This window comes from Abramis brama (genome assembly GCF_963993115.1).
Source record: "Abramis brama genome assembly, chromosome: 17".
Classification (NCBI taxonomy): Eukaryota; Metazoa; Chordata; class Actinopteri; order Cypriniformes; family Leuciscidae; genus Abramis; species Abramis brama.
Genome location: NC_139979.1, coordinates 6728937 through 6742108, shown reverse-complemented (window position 1 = coordinate 6742108; position 13172 = coordinate 6728937). Strand labels below are relative to the sequence as shown.

Here is a 13172-nt window from a genome sequence, read left to right as displayed (position 1 = left end):
CAACGTGTGATGGAACTCACACAATGTCAGAAGCGTGAATGAATAATGACATACTTCGAGGGACGCAAAAGATATGATGACAAAAAGACAAAGGAATGTGCTCACCATCACTGCCCTTGAAAATATATATAGAGGAGGTGGTGCAGAAAATGTGTTTCTATGGAAACAGCGCCCTAGGTTTTTGCCGTTTCTGTTAATTGTCTAAATGAATGTGGCTTAAGGACTCTGAATTCAGTCAAGGCATGAAATTCAACAATCACCACTATTAATACATATTCTTTTAATGAGGAATACTCAAGGGCTCTGATGGCCTGAATAAAATGAAATGCGCCCAAATACCCTTATTTCATTAGCATACTATAGTTATTTTTAGAAACTGACATGGTGGAAAAGTGATGGATGGAAGGCATTGACAGATTTCATCATTCTTCATCTTACAGTCAGAGGGGAAAAAAACTCCTTTTTATGCTTTAAGAAGCAAGATATAACATAAAAAATAGTGTTAACTATCGCTCTAAACTATCACACTCTCTCACACCTAAAAGTTGTTGTTGCGAACTTGTGAACTCTTAGTTGATCAACATAAAAAGCCTAGTGAATGGCACTAAAATGCAAGGTACTAAGTTCCGTAGTAAGCTGCCTACATAGGCAGTATTTTAAGGCCTCATGGGTGCGTTCTTGACACGAAGGCTGTTTCAAAAGCTTGGCAGTACGATTATGGAATTAAAGATACATATTTTTGGCCAAATTCTAAGAAAGCATCACATGTATTCATACCTTCACAGAGAAAGCAATCCCAGAATGCATTACAAGCTCATTGATAGAAAAAAACAAGGGTTCTTTTATTAAAGTACCAATAAAAATGGTTCAAATTGATTGAAAATTGACTATTTTACTGCATTTATTGACATTAGCTCAGTCAAGCTAACGCCAGACTCTATTAAACTCAGTATATATATATATATATATATATATATATATATATATATATATATATATATATATATATATATATATATATACACACATATATTTAGAAACTCTAATGTTAGAGCTATTACGTTCTCCGCTCTACTCCAGGGAGAAGTGACCTTTAAATGAAATCTGACGCAGCGCTAAACTGCTCTAGGCGATGCTAATGAAATTTAGTTCCATCATCAACTTCCAGTCCTGATCAAAAATGGCAAATTCGGAAAGTGTAGTAAAGAGTACAGCATTTATCTTTTCCCATGCTGGGCTTTCTTAGATTGATAGCGTCTACAGCATCCTGCAAATTAGGAATTAGCTTTCAAAGCTCACTCAGACACTCTCTACTTGATATTTCTGAAAATGAGATGTTAATGATTTGATACAGAGCAGAAAGTCAGTATCAGTATCTGATTACATTATCATAGCTGCTTCAATTTCACATTAACGACGCTGTTTAATAGCAATGAGATGTTAATATTACTATTAGCATACATTAATTAAGTACGTTTAAAGAAAGGTTGTCAATTTAACACACTAAGGACCAGATTTACTAACAGCTTGCGCTAGCACAAACCCTCTTTTGGCGTTACAAAACTACTTGGATTTACTAAAGACAGACAGTGAAATATTAGCACTGTAAAGGCATGGACAGGGTTATTTTTGCAGCTGACCTTATTGCATATGCATTTGTAGTTTCCCTTTCAGATGCAAAATTTATGGGAGGAGAGTATTTAAATGAATCATGCACGGTGATTTACTAAGGTTTGCACCCATCAATATACTGGTATTTGTGCCATTATTTACTGCCCCAAAAAGCAGTGTCATCAGTAGATCACATGCAGAACTTTCCACTCCCATCAGCGTTTTTTTTTTTTTGGAGGGAATTTGACCTGTTTAGTAAATCTGGCCCTAATTGAGTTAAGTATATATAAAAAACACATTTAATCATGCCTTCTGAGTAAATGTCTTATAATAAGGGATTTTACTTCCATCAATTCCAGCTTGAAGCACCACCTAATGAACACAGCTACTACAGGCAACTCGCCTCATCAACTCAAAACTTCCCAAACAGGCAGCACAGAATGAGTACAGTCTAAAACAGAATGCAATCTTGCATTTGAAAACAGCTAAGATGGAGCACAGCAGAAAGAAGCAATGCCACGTCTAAAAAATTCACCTAGCTCATTTTTACATAGACCAACAACTGAAAAACTGACAGACTGACAATCTTTTTTAGTGTCAAATTGCTGTGGACTGCTGGTTTATTTATGTTGCTCAAAGATATGGAAATAAAACAAAATATATTGACTTCTGCCATAATACTATCTTAAATCACCTTCATACTTATAATAAAATTTAAATATTTGTGATTAACCTCCATTAATTAGATTTTTAGGTAACACTTTACAATAAGGTTCATTAGTTTAACATTAGTTAACTACCTCAGTTACGAACTAAGAATGAACAATACTTACAATTTATTAATCTTAGTTAATATTAATTTAAAAATTTACTAATACATTATTAAAATCAAAGGTTGTTTTTGTTACCATTAGTTAATGCACTGTGAACTAACACGCACAAACAATGAACAGCTGTATTTTTATTAACTAACATTAACAAAAATGAATAAATACTGTAACAAATGTTTGGTTCATTGTTAGTTAATACATAATACATACATTATACATTATTGTAAAGTGTTAAAATTTTTTACTTTTAATAATAATTATTTTTTTCTTTATTACTTTTCATTGCTATTAACAAAATTATTTTTTTATTTAACAAACCTAATGAGAATTAAATGCAACTTTTTGTCACACCTTTGCCAAATATTATTTTTCTCGTTTTAATCATAAATCATAAGAAAATGTTATGCTGACAATTTTATGATTTTTCAATTAAATTAAATTAAGATATATTCTCTGAAAACAATCTCAGGCATTTTATCTGATTTAAAGGTATCTGCTTATATAATATACAGTATATACGCAGATATAATATATTTTTACTTAAAAACAAGACGAGGCTACTGATTCAGAAAATGATTTTTGCACTTAGGGACTTCTGCATTTGATATTGACATCTCTGCTTTGAAATGGTCTGACTAGAGGTCAATACCACATAAACCACTGGAAATGAAAAAGAGTTGAAACATCTCATGACTGTCTGTGCTGTGTGTGAACACATGCTTTGGTGTCCACTCAGAAACCTCAATGACTTGTTGTGCATCATAAGGCAATGCTAAGTAACCTCTTTATGGCTTTGTTTTCCTTCTTTTTTCCACCTGTTAGTTTCATATGTGTATTAGTCATGAAATTGCATAACTAACTCACAGAAAACTGCAACCAGAACACATGCATCATACATATTACACAAGTCACCTAATGAGGCAGACAATGCCTGTGGCTTTGCCACCATCGTCAATGTAATTGCCACTGACATCACTTCCTGTTTTTCAAAGCATGTATTGGCTGATTCAACACGCCTCAGTAAACACGGAAAGATCACCTGAAGAACGCATGACATTAAAAGGCAAACACTTTTCGCCTTTTCAGCTAAATCACTGTTCCTTATACACAATCCGTGTCCATCCATTCGTACTGTATGTTCATTTAACGCAATATGATCAACGATATGCTTCAAAGGTCTGTGTGCGATTCCAGTCACTTATTAACAAAGAAAATCATGTTCATTGGAAACAAAACATCCATTACCATTTCTGAATTTCAGCTCCAGATCCCCCTGATCGCTTGGTACACAGTGACATGAACATTAACGATGGCATTGGTTTTACCATATCAAATTGAGCCAGAGTCATCATCCTTTGGAAGTGCATGAAAAATGGATTAGCTTTCTCAGCGCAGAAAACAGCATCTTCTCGACATGTCAACAACACGAACCAAACCCTTCAAGTCCGCAGCTACAACAGTGTTTCAGGGCTAGTCAAAGTAGACGTTGTTCGCGAGTAGCCAATGAAGACCATAGGCTGGCATTATGCAAATTTGTTACAAACCTACGTAGGTTTGTGCAGGAAGTGAGACTGAAGTTACTGACGACTCGTTTCAGGCAATTCAGAATCAGTTCTTTCTTTTGGGAGACAATAACTCCATTTCTCAGGCACTTCGATCTTTGAAACTTTGCAGACCTTTGACATTTACAAACAGCTATACAACACAGTACATGAAAGGTAATATCCAAAAAAAGCATAATAGGAGCCTATATATAGCCTTTAATAGCCTATAATATAACCAAGGACTGCTTAATTGTCATGAAAATAATATATAAATTCATAAAAACTGTCCAAATTATATTATATTTATTTATTTATTTTGATTTTGGGGGATGAAATTTGACCTGAACATATTTCAATGAAAGATTTATGAGATTCACCAATATGTGCAACTGTTGAGTGACTGCTAACAGGGTTCTGCGCCCACTGAGTATGAAGCTGAATCTGAATGGAGGCCTTTACCTGGGTAAAAGGGGTATTTGAAGGTATGGGGACACTGAAAAAAAGACTTTCACATTTCATGACATGTTCTGAATAAACAAATAAAGCCCTCATAAGTGTTGAAGTCGCCCCACACACAAACAGCAGCACATTAAAATGACATACAGACATACATAAACATAAGGAAGATAGCACTAGTCTAGCACAGGACTGAAATAGGGCTGGATTCATTTATCATGAGCGATTCACCATGGCTTGCCATCTACTGTATCTATACACTCATTTCACAGAACTCGAGTTGGCAGGTTTAGATTAAGTTTCCTATGTTAATGTAAACATAACAAACAAGCTATATCTGGAATACAGTACATTATTATATAGGTTGTGCTAAAGTAAAGTAGGTGTCCTTGACTCAATTACCCAATTTCCAACTCTAGATCTCTGCAATTCCCTATTCCCAACTCTGCATTCAACTATGTTAAGAATGGTTCTCATCTTAAAGTTTAGGCATGAATAAAATATACAAGAAGTATTTGTGTATGCATTATCTTGTAGCTACCATATACAGTAAGACTGGTTTTCACTGCTGGTCCTGGGGACCCACCTCTCTGCACATTTTGTATGTCTCCCTTATCTGAGACACTCAGGCTGTGTCCAAAATCGCCCCCTATATCCTTAAATAGGGCACTATTTGAGGGGACAGCCATTTGTAGTGGTGTCCGAAACCATAGTGGACGTTATTGAGTGCAATCATCCAATCCCACAATGCACCACAATAATGAGTGTACAACCGATGTACGCTCAATGGCTAGACAATACCCATAATGCATAATGCGCCAAAAGATGGCGTCCACAGCTGAATCATCCATCCATCCGTTTTCCAAACTGGTCCAATGTGGCTACAGCGTAATATCATACAGGTATAAATTCCTTTTTGATTGATTATTAAATTGTTTAATTAAGGTCTATACATAGTTTCCATGGCAGAGTTCAAGATCAATCTTTTCATTACTACTGGAGCTGCCAGTTTGCTACGTTTTAAATGATTATTAAACAGCAAGCACAAATCACGCAAAAGTGGCAGCCTTTCCGGCGCACTCACTTTTTATTCACTCCTTCAATCGGACTATATTAGTGGACTAACGTAGGGATAGTGAATGAGGGTATAGGGGTGATTTCGAACACAGCCTCAGTTCAGGAGCTCTCACCTAATGAGCTGATGATCTGAATCAGGTGTGTTATATAAGGGAGGCATACAAAAATGTGTGAGGTGCGTTCACGCCATGTTGTGATTCCCATAATTACGAGATGTCAACTCGTAATCGTCCTCGTAGAGCACGTAATTACAACTTGTAAGCTGGGAATTTTCTGAGAGCTACTTGTACCACATTTAGGAGTTGATAGTGTTGCCAGCGCCACTGAAACACATAATTCTGAGTCCGAAGACATGAACAATTCGAAGTAGAACGTCATGTGTTGACATCGTGAAATTACGCTATTACGGCATGGCGTGAATGCAGCATTGGTCCCCAGGACCAGGACTGAAAACCATTGGTATAAGAAACAGTTGGCTGCCATGGCGACTAGAGTTTACCTGAGGTCCGTCTCTGAGACCGTCCTCTGGGCCACGCCCTCTTCAGACTCCTCCCGCTCTGCTTCCTCTCTGTCTATACTACTTGTCTGTCTCCTCAGCTTTCCTGCCCTCCCCCCTCCTCTCTTCCTCGCTCTGTCCTCCTCTAACCCTCCCTCCTCCTGTTCCTCCTGTAACTCCTCCCCCTCCCTGGAGAGACTCCGCCCCTTGCTGTGGGCGTGGCCAGCAGAAGTAGAAGCAGAGGTGCAAGCAGCATGCAGAACAAAAATGAAGCACAGTGAAAATAGGTGTCAACACTTCCTGAATGTAAACCATAAAGAAAGAATGAATGAATGACAACACAACAAAATAATGCAATGCAAACAGTAATAACAACAGAAGCCAGACAGTATGCACATAAAACAGAACAAAATTGTGTTTCATTGCAGAACTAAAATATACACCCCCTAGCATGTAAAATGGGAAACTGTTTGTGTTCACTGGCACGGAGTGAGCGGATTGCAAATGTCGGATGACGGCCAATCAAAAGTTTCAGGTTGGTACATTTTTTTAAATGTTTTTAAAGTCTCTTATTTTGTCACAAATACAATAATATTGTGAAATATTATTACAATTTAAATGAACTGTTTACTAATTGAATATATCATCAGCATCATTACTCCAGTCTTCAGTGTCACATGATCCTTTTAGAAATCATTCTAATACGCTGATTTGGCGATCAAGAAAAATTCGTATCATTATCAATGTTAAAAACAGTTGTGCTGCTTCATATTTTTTGAGGAAACTATGATACTTTTTTTCAGCATTCTTTGATGAAAATATATATATTTTTTTAAAAAGCATTTGAAATAGAAAACTTCGGTAACTTCTTAATACTGTCACTTTTGATCAATTTACTTTATCCGCTCAATTAATATGGATTAGTTTTACGATCTCTTTATGATTGTTTTGAAGTGTCAAAGTGGTAGTTGTGTAGCTGTCTATGGAGGGAAAAAAAAATCGCTCAGATTTTATTAAAAAGATCTTCATTTGTGTTCTGAAGATGAACGAAAGTCTTATGGGTTTGGAACGACATGAGTGTGAGTAATTAATGACAAAATGTTCATTTTTGGGTGAACTAACCCTTAAATAAAAGTATTAATTTTTTTAAAGTCTTTCTGCCCACCAAACTTTCGAATGGTATTGTACATTTAATTGAAACTATATGAAACCTAAGCATTCAAAATGTCTGCAGTTTTCAAACTGTCATCATGCATGACTTTATTCACAGTTTGTTGAAACCAATCATTTATCACAATAAAGACAACCTGCTCACTGTACATTTTACAGACACACTCCAAAGAAGGTGTTCTGGATAACACATGATAAAGAGTGGATTTCTTCCATGCCAGTGGACACATAGAGTTAGTGGTTTGGCATCAAACTCACCTAAACAAAAGCAAACCTTGAACGCACTAGGACCCACATGATGACGAACCCTACAGAGATGCTGTTTCTCTTAGGCCATGTACACACTGCAGCTAAAGAAGATCATCACTCCTCTTATGAGTGTTTAATCCTGTTCTGTACACAGCAGGTATTTATAGGAGTGACAACCTCATTCTATAACCAGATGTACACTTGAAAGATTTAGATATGAGAAATTTTATTTTTACTCCCCCCATCCGCTTAATGTGCAATACATTTACATTTATTAATTTAGTAGACGCTTATACACAAAGCGACTTACAAGTGATCAACATAAAAAGCAATTCACCACAGAGCCAACAATATTTTTTTTTTTCATATAGTCATAATTTTGACTATTAGCAAATTCTTGACAAGAACCACCCACTTAGACTAGACTGTTTGATTGACAAGTAAAGTGACCAACCACAGTTTGTTTTGTTTTTAGAAGCCACTATGGGCCAGATTTACTAACAGCTTGATCCAGTGCAAACCCTCTTTTGTGTTAAAAAAAAACTACTGTCAGGATTTACTAAAGACACGCAGTGAAAAATTAGCACTGAAAAGGCATTGACAGGGTTATTTTTGCGGCTGACCTTATTGCTTATGCATCTGTAGGAGTTTCCCTTTCAGACGCAAAATTTATGCGAGGAGAGTATTTAAATGAATCATGCAAGGTGATTTACTAAAGTTTGCGCTCGGGTCTTGGTAGATTGCATTGGTCATTATTGAAATGATCTGCTGCGTCTGTGTTCTTTAAATTTAATTGGAATCTATAAAAGGCACTGTCAATTCATTTCTGAAATGAGCCCAATCCTGGTAAATATGACTATGTTTCCAGGGGAATGGATCAGAAATGTCCTAGGCCAGTCAACCCGATTGGATAGTGCTTGCCAGTTATGTGTGCAAGATGAGTGAACGCTAACAGACTGTGGGTGGTATATGGGCATGCTATCTGAGGCTGAGACTAAACATACATAAACTTGGTGCCTCTGTCGACACTGGTTTACTAACAACTGCCAGATGATAATATGTTTCCAGCAGTATTGTTATTGTTACCTAAAACTAAAACTAAATCTAAAACTATAACATTTTTTAGATCTTAAATTTAGAAATAAATCTGAAATAAAATACAAATATTAAATGAAAAACTTAGAAATTATGCATTGGCAACTAAAAATAAAAATAAATTAAAGGTACAGTAAATAGAAATATATAAAAAACAAAACTAATAAAAATGATAAAAAGAACATAAGTTCGACAAGAAGAGGAGCTCGCACACATAACAGTAGAAGATTCCTTACAAAAAAAGATAACTTTATTTAGAGAACTTTTTCAATTCACATCGTCATCAGCACACCTGATTCAATTTGTATAAAACATTTTCACATTTTTTGATATTTCTCTTTTGTTGGATTTATTCCTTATAAACATGATAATCATATTATGATGTTTCATATTATTATGCTGTTTTTGGATAATGTTTCATTCATATTCTTGATGATTATGAAACATTTTGTATAATTATATTATATTGTATTTTTTTTAAAATAATTTCTGCATAATTTGTGTACAAAATGTTTGTATTTGTATTTTGCATGTTGTCTTTTTTCCTGCAGTCTGTATGTTAGTGTACAAACAGTTTTTATGCCATTAAGGTATGTGTGTTTTTAAATCAACATTTTGAGTTGACTTTCTATGGCAAAAAATTTATATAAATAGAATCAGGTTTTCTGTATTTCTATTTTCTGTTATGACACTAATGACACCATGAATCGAAAACATTTGTCTTTGCTTTTGGCATCTAAATAAAGTATTTTTTGTAAGAAATCTACTATTATGTGTGTGATGTGTATTAAACGTATGCAACAAAGTCATTTTTATCTCATAACTGCTTTAGTATTTGACACAGACGTTTTGATGTTTTTAAAAGCACATAACAAAACTAATAAAACAAACAAAAATTAAAATGAAAAACATAAAAATAAAAGCTACTTAAAAATAGTAATAAATACTATAATAGTATATAAATTATACTAAAATAACCCTGGTTTCACTATACGGGTTAAATTATTGGCACCCATGTTACTTGTTTACAGCCATGAGACGAAGTAATTCACTCCTGCAAATAAATGCAGTTGTCACTCACAAAACTTTGCAGTTTGTACATGGCCTCGAAGAACAAACTTAAGGAGCACCCACTGTAGACTGTTCCTCAACTGAACATAACGCACAGGTTTGACAGTGATCAGACTTCTCACCTGATCTTCCGGCTGCCCCGCGGCCGTTCTGATTGGACAGAGATGTAGCTCATGCTGCTGAATCGAGACGCACTGCTGGTTCTCGACACAGCGGACACGTCGCTGACATCACTGTCCGAAGACTTGGCCGAGAGGTTTTCTCCCCGCTGAGGATCTCTGCCTGAACGCTGCAGAACAAACACAACACAAGTTAGATGCTTACGTACAACAAACAGAAAATGCTTGAGACAAAAAAACAAAACTAGTCACAGCGGTTAAAGGTGAAGTGGCATCTTCAAAACGTACATTTCAGTCAGTGCCATAAAGCTGGGACTAGATTATTTGTTTATATGACCAATGGAAAAAAAGCGAGTGGGGCAGAAATGGTGGTAAGACTTTTTGGGGGGTATTTCGCATTATTTTGCATTTCCTTTTGGTGTGCTAGTGGTGCAGAAATGTCACACTTCACCTTTAAAGAAAGACCTCATATAATAACACATTCAAAAATAAATTCATGAGGAGCTCTAACAGTAGGACATTGCGCTAACAATGGTCATGGGTTTGATTACCAAGGAATGCATGAACTGATTAAATGTTGGCAAAATCTTTTTGTCAATACACCAAAGGAATTTAAGCACAACCAAAACAATGTTCTTCCACAAAATGCATGCTGTTTTTTAACTTCTAGAGGATCAAAAGTTACATTGTGTACCTTTAATGAAATGCAAGTTGCTTTGGATAAAAGCTTTTCCCAAATACATAAATGTAGAATGAAGTTTTTGATAAAAGATGTACCTAAAAAGGAACATCTTTAATTTAAACCAGTGTATTCCTGGGTATTCTGTCCTGGACTGACATGGAGAGGTATTGTAGGGTCTTATGTAAAATATGTATTTATAAGATGCTCATGGCTTGCTATTATGATTATAAAAATGATGTCCTAAATGGCGCCTTCTCATAAGCCTATCAGACAAAAATTAATGAACCTCTTCTTTATCTGCTTTTAATAGAATCCTGCAGAACTCATGGTGCTGCGCAATGCTTTTCATACCACAGGCTTACAAGGATACAAAGGGAAGGTGATACAGCCGTATATGGCGCTGAATGTCAGCATGCTGACCCGCATACAGAAATACTAAAGTATATCATGTGCAGAGATACTGAACTTAAAAGACTAGGTCTATAAAAATTTCACAACTGCTGGAAATGGGTCAATCAAACAAACATCATGTTTAATCTATGATCACTTAGGTCCAGATTAGCAATCTGATTGTCTGAAAAGTGCTAGTTTTTTTACTACCTGGACCTAGTTCAACTACAGCCATATTAGTGGCTACACTAAAAGCTACTAGCAAAAACTAGCTTTAAGAAGAAACTAAACTGATGCTATTTTACAGGGGTGATAGAAGAGCCAGGGCACTAAACGAAACGAAACTAAAACTGCATTTTAATTTAGTTTAAAACCCCTTAGTTTAAACCCCTTTAAACATAACACCAAAGCATGCAAATATTGTGAAAATTATTAGCCCGTCTATATTATTTGTAATTATTTTTTCTCGAAAGGGAGAGTATTTAAATATAGAATTATAACAAAATAATAATAAAGTAAACTAACGGATACAGTTAGGGGCCCATAATTATTGTTAAAATGATCATTATCATTATCATTATTATTATTATTAAATAATATGCAACCAGGAGTATTTAGTCTCAATTAGCTTGACTGCAAATAATATAACTAGAAAACACTCCAATTTATCTAGTTGAGTGGATCAACAGCAGCATTTATCTATACTAACTATAGCTTAGCTGTATATAATCATTTAAACGTAAGTTTGAACTGTTTTTCACGGTAGCAGTAAACCACTATTACCTTATTATAGTCCTGTTCCAGTCTGGAGTCCGAGCCTGTTCCCTGTTTATACTTGTTCATCTTCAGTTTCATCTGCCGCGTTCGTTCCTCGACATCCATGGCACCTACGAATCACAGCAGACGTCAATGAGTTTGCAGGTTTGTTGAAAAAAGTGTCTTGTGATGTTGGTGAGGCTGGATGGGAACAGATCTGTTGACCCGTTCACTAATGAAGCATTTGATATATAATGTAGTATATAATGTGATATATAATAATGTAGAATGGTTTAAAGAGATAGTTCACCCCAAAATGTAAAGATTCTGTCATCATTTACTCACCCTAATGTTGTTCCAAACCTGAATGAGTTTCTTTCTTCTGTTGCACACAAAAGAAGATATTTTGAAGAATGTTGGTAAGCAGACAGTTGACGGCAGCCAGCTAATTTTTTTTTTTCCTACTATGTAAGTCAATGGTTACCATCAACTCTCTGGTAACCAACACTCTTCTTTAGTGTTCAATAGAAGAAAGAAACTCATACAGGTTTGGAACAACATAAGGGTGAGTAAATGATGACAGAATTTTCATTTTTGGGTGAACTAACCCTTCAATAAAGAAATCTTTCCCATCAACAACACTACCGCTGAGTTGTCACTTTTAACTCTCTGAGCATAAAAGATATCTGTCTGTTTAATACCAAATTGGCCATAAAAAAATGCATTTATCAAAATGCCTGTCACCATTAATAATAAGCTGCTGGGTAAATGTCTTCACACACACATTGGCATACTGTAAATGATGCAGCCCATAGCAGAAAAAAATGATATAAATATAATATTTATAGATTACAGAAGGAGGCTGTATATTTAAAATATCAAAAGGTTAGCTCTGGTCTATTTAAGACATACTTATTTATAAGCATTTTATTGTGAGTAGCTTAGCGTAAATTCACACAAAAGTCACTCAAACCCGAGGCACACTTCAAAGCACCTGAATGGAAAAGTGTCATTCGTTATTAGCAAATCAAATCTAACCATACAATATAAATACAGTGTATGTGCAAAGTCCAATCAAATGAAATGCTCTAGAATGTAGTGTTTCTAAGTAACGCAGGTTGTGGTGGTTGCCTTGGCTTACTTGCATGTGTTTGCTAGGATGTTCTGTGTATTTAGTGTGTTGTGTGGTCACTAGAGTCTTTTAAATGGTTGCTAGGGTGTTTTAGGTGGTTTTCAACATGTTGCTATGCAGTTGCTAGGGTATTCTGGCCCGAATCTTGTTTGAATCACGAAGTCGCATAAACTTCTGTGACCATTTCAGTTGCAAAATGACAAGCTACAACTTTAACTAGCCTGTTCGCACAAGCAAATTACTGAATTTGTTTGTGCTATTGAGTCGTGTAAAGCGTACTACATGTGTCTTTGTCAGTGCAGGTGCCGTAAATGTCAATAGCAATTTTCTCTTGCCAATAGCAATTGTGCTGTTAAGTAATTAACATGTTCAGCAAATTACCCAATGATTAGTGCTCTCAGAATCATTAGATTAATTGGATTTAATAGCAGCACTATAGTGAAGCTCATATACGAGGTGCGTTTTTAAGATTAAAGCCACGTTCATAACGGAGA

The 13172-nt window shown here is 35.5% G+C and overlaps 1 protein-coding gene across 18 annotated transcripts in view; it reads right to left on the bottom strand.

Annotated features, from left to right (window-relative positions):
* rims2a (regulating synaptic membrane exocytosis 2a) overlaps positions 1-13172 on the bottom strand; it is a 191259-nt gene that overhangs the window by 42177 nt on the left and 135910 nt on the right. For 17 of the 18 annotated variants that reach the window (XM_084088637.1, XM_084088638.1, XM_084088636.1 and 14 more), the window contains 2 exons: positions 11574-11677; positions 9722-9888 (listed from right to left, as the gene is read on the bottom strand). In XM_084088637.1, coding sequence (XP_083944763.1) covers positions 9722-9888; positions 11574-11677 — 271 coding nt within the window. Of the gene's footprint in view, positions 1-6017; positions 6139-9721; positions 9889-11573; positions 11678-13172 lie in introns of those variants that run through there. The other variant, XM_084088643.1, reaches the window with a different exon arrangement.